Source organism: Myotis davidii, unplaced genomic scaffold (assembly GCF_000327345.1).
Source record: "Myotis davidii unplaced genomic scaffold, ASM32734v1 scaffold299, whole genome shotgun sequence".
In the NCBI taxonomy this organism is placed as follows: domain Eukaryota; kingdom Metazoa; phylum Chordata; class Mammalia; order Chiroptera; family Vespertilionidae; genus Myotis; species Myotis davidii.
The window spans coordinates 9438114-9438771 of record NW_006293088.1 but is presented as its reverse complement, the minus strand read 5'-3'; the positions used below and the strand labels follow the sequence as shown (position 1 = coordinate 9438771).

General features: G+C 66.4%; 1 protein-coding gene across 1 annotated transcript in view; it reads left to right on the top strand.

Moving 5' to 3' along the window:
* The window catches only part of RNF207 (ring finger protein 207), a 16813-nt gene that overhangs the window by 7599 nt on the left and 8556 nt on the right, over positions 1–658 (top strand). The window contains exon 2 of the mRNA XM_015565950.1: positions 573–655. Coding sequence (XP_015421436.1) covers positions 573–655 — 83 coding nt within the window. The remainder of the gene's footprint in view (positions 1–572; positions 656–658) is intronic.

Genomic DNA, 658 nt, shown 5'->3' with positions numbered 1-658 from the left:
CTCCGCCTGGGCGGGACCCAGGTGCCGAGGGGGCCGGGCTCTGACTCCCCGCAGAGACCCTGGGAAAGGCCGCTCCCAGCCCAACCTCCCCGCGGGAGGGTGCACGGGCTGCCGCCCATTTTGCAGTCAGATTCACTGAGGCCTGGGGTTCCTGGCCCAGGGCTCCCCCAGAAAGTCAGGGGCAAGGGGAGCTAGGGCGCAGTCACCCCCGGACTTAGTGCTACTGGAGCACCCCAACTGAGCACCGCGTCAGGACACTCCCAGAATCACTCAGGGGTCCCTGAAACCTTAGGTCAGTGTCAGCAGGTGATGCCGGCTCAGGTTACGGGGGTGGCCCTGAGAGGGGCCGAGGGCAGGGGCCGCCCAGTCATCCCAGGTCCCAGCCCCTGACCTCCCAGGATTCGCCCAGGACTGGGTCAGAGTGGGCAGTGACCGAGATATTTATAGCAGGTGCCAGCCTGCGGGGCACCCCACCTCCCACCCTATTTTTAGTTCCAGACTGGAAGGTGGGGTGGGAGCGGGTAGGGAGCCCTGGGAAGGGGGCTCCGATCTTTGCTGCACCTTCTCTACAGACACCAGACGGTGGTGAAAGGCCCCAGCGGGCTCCCCCCAGTGGACCAGCTGCTGCAGTTCCTCGTGGACAGCTCCGGGGACGGCC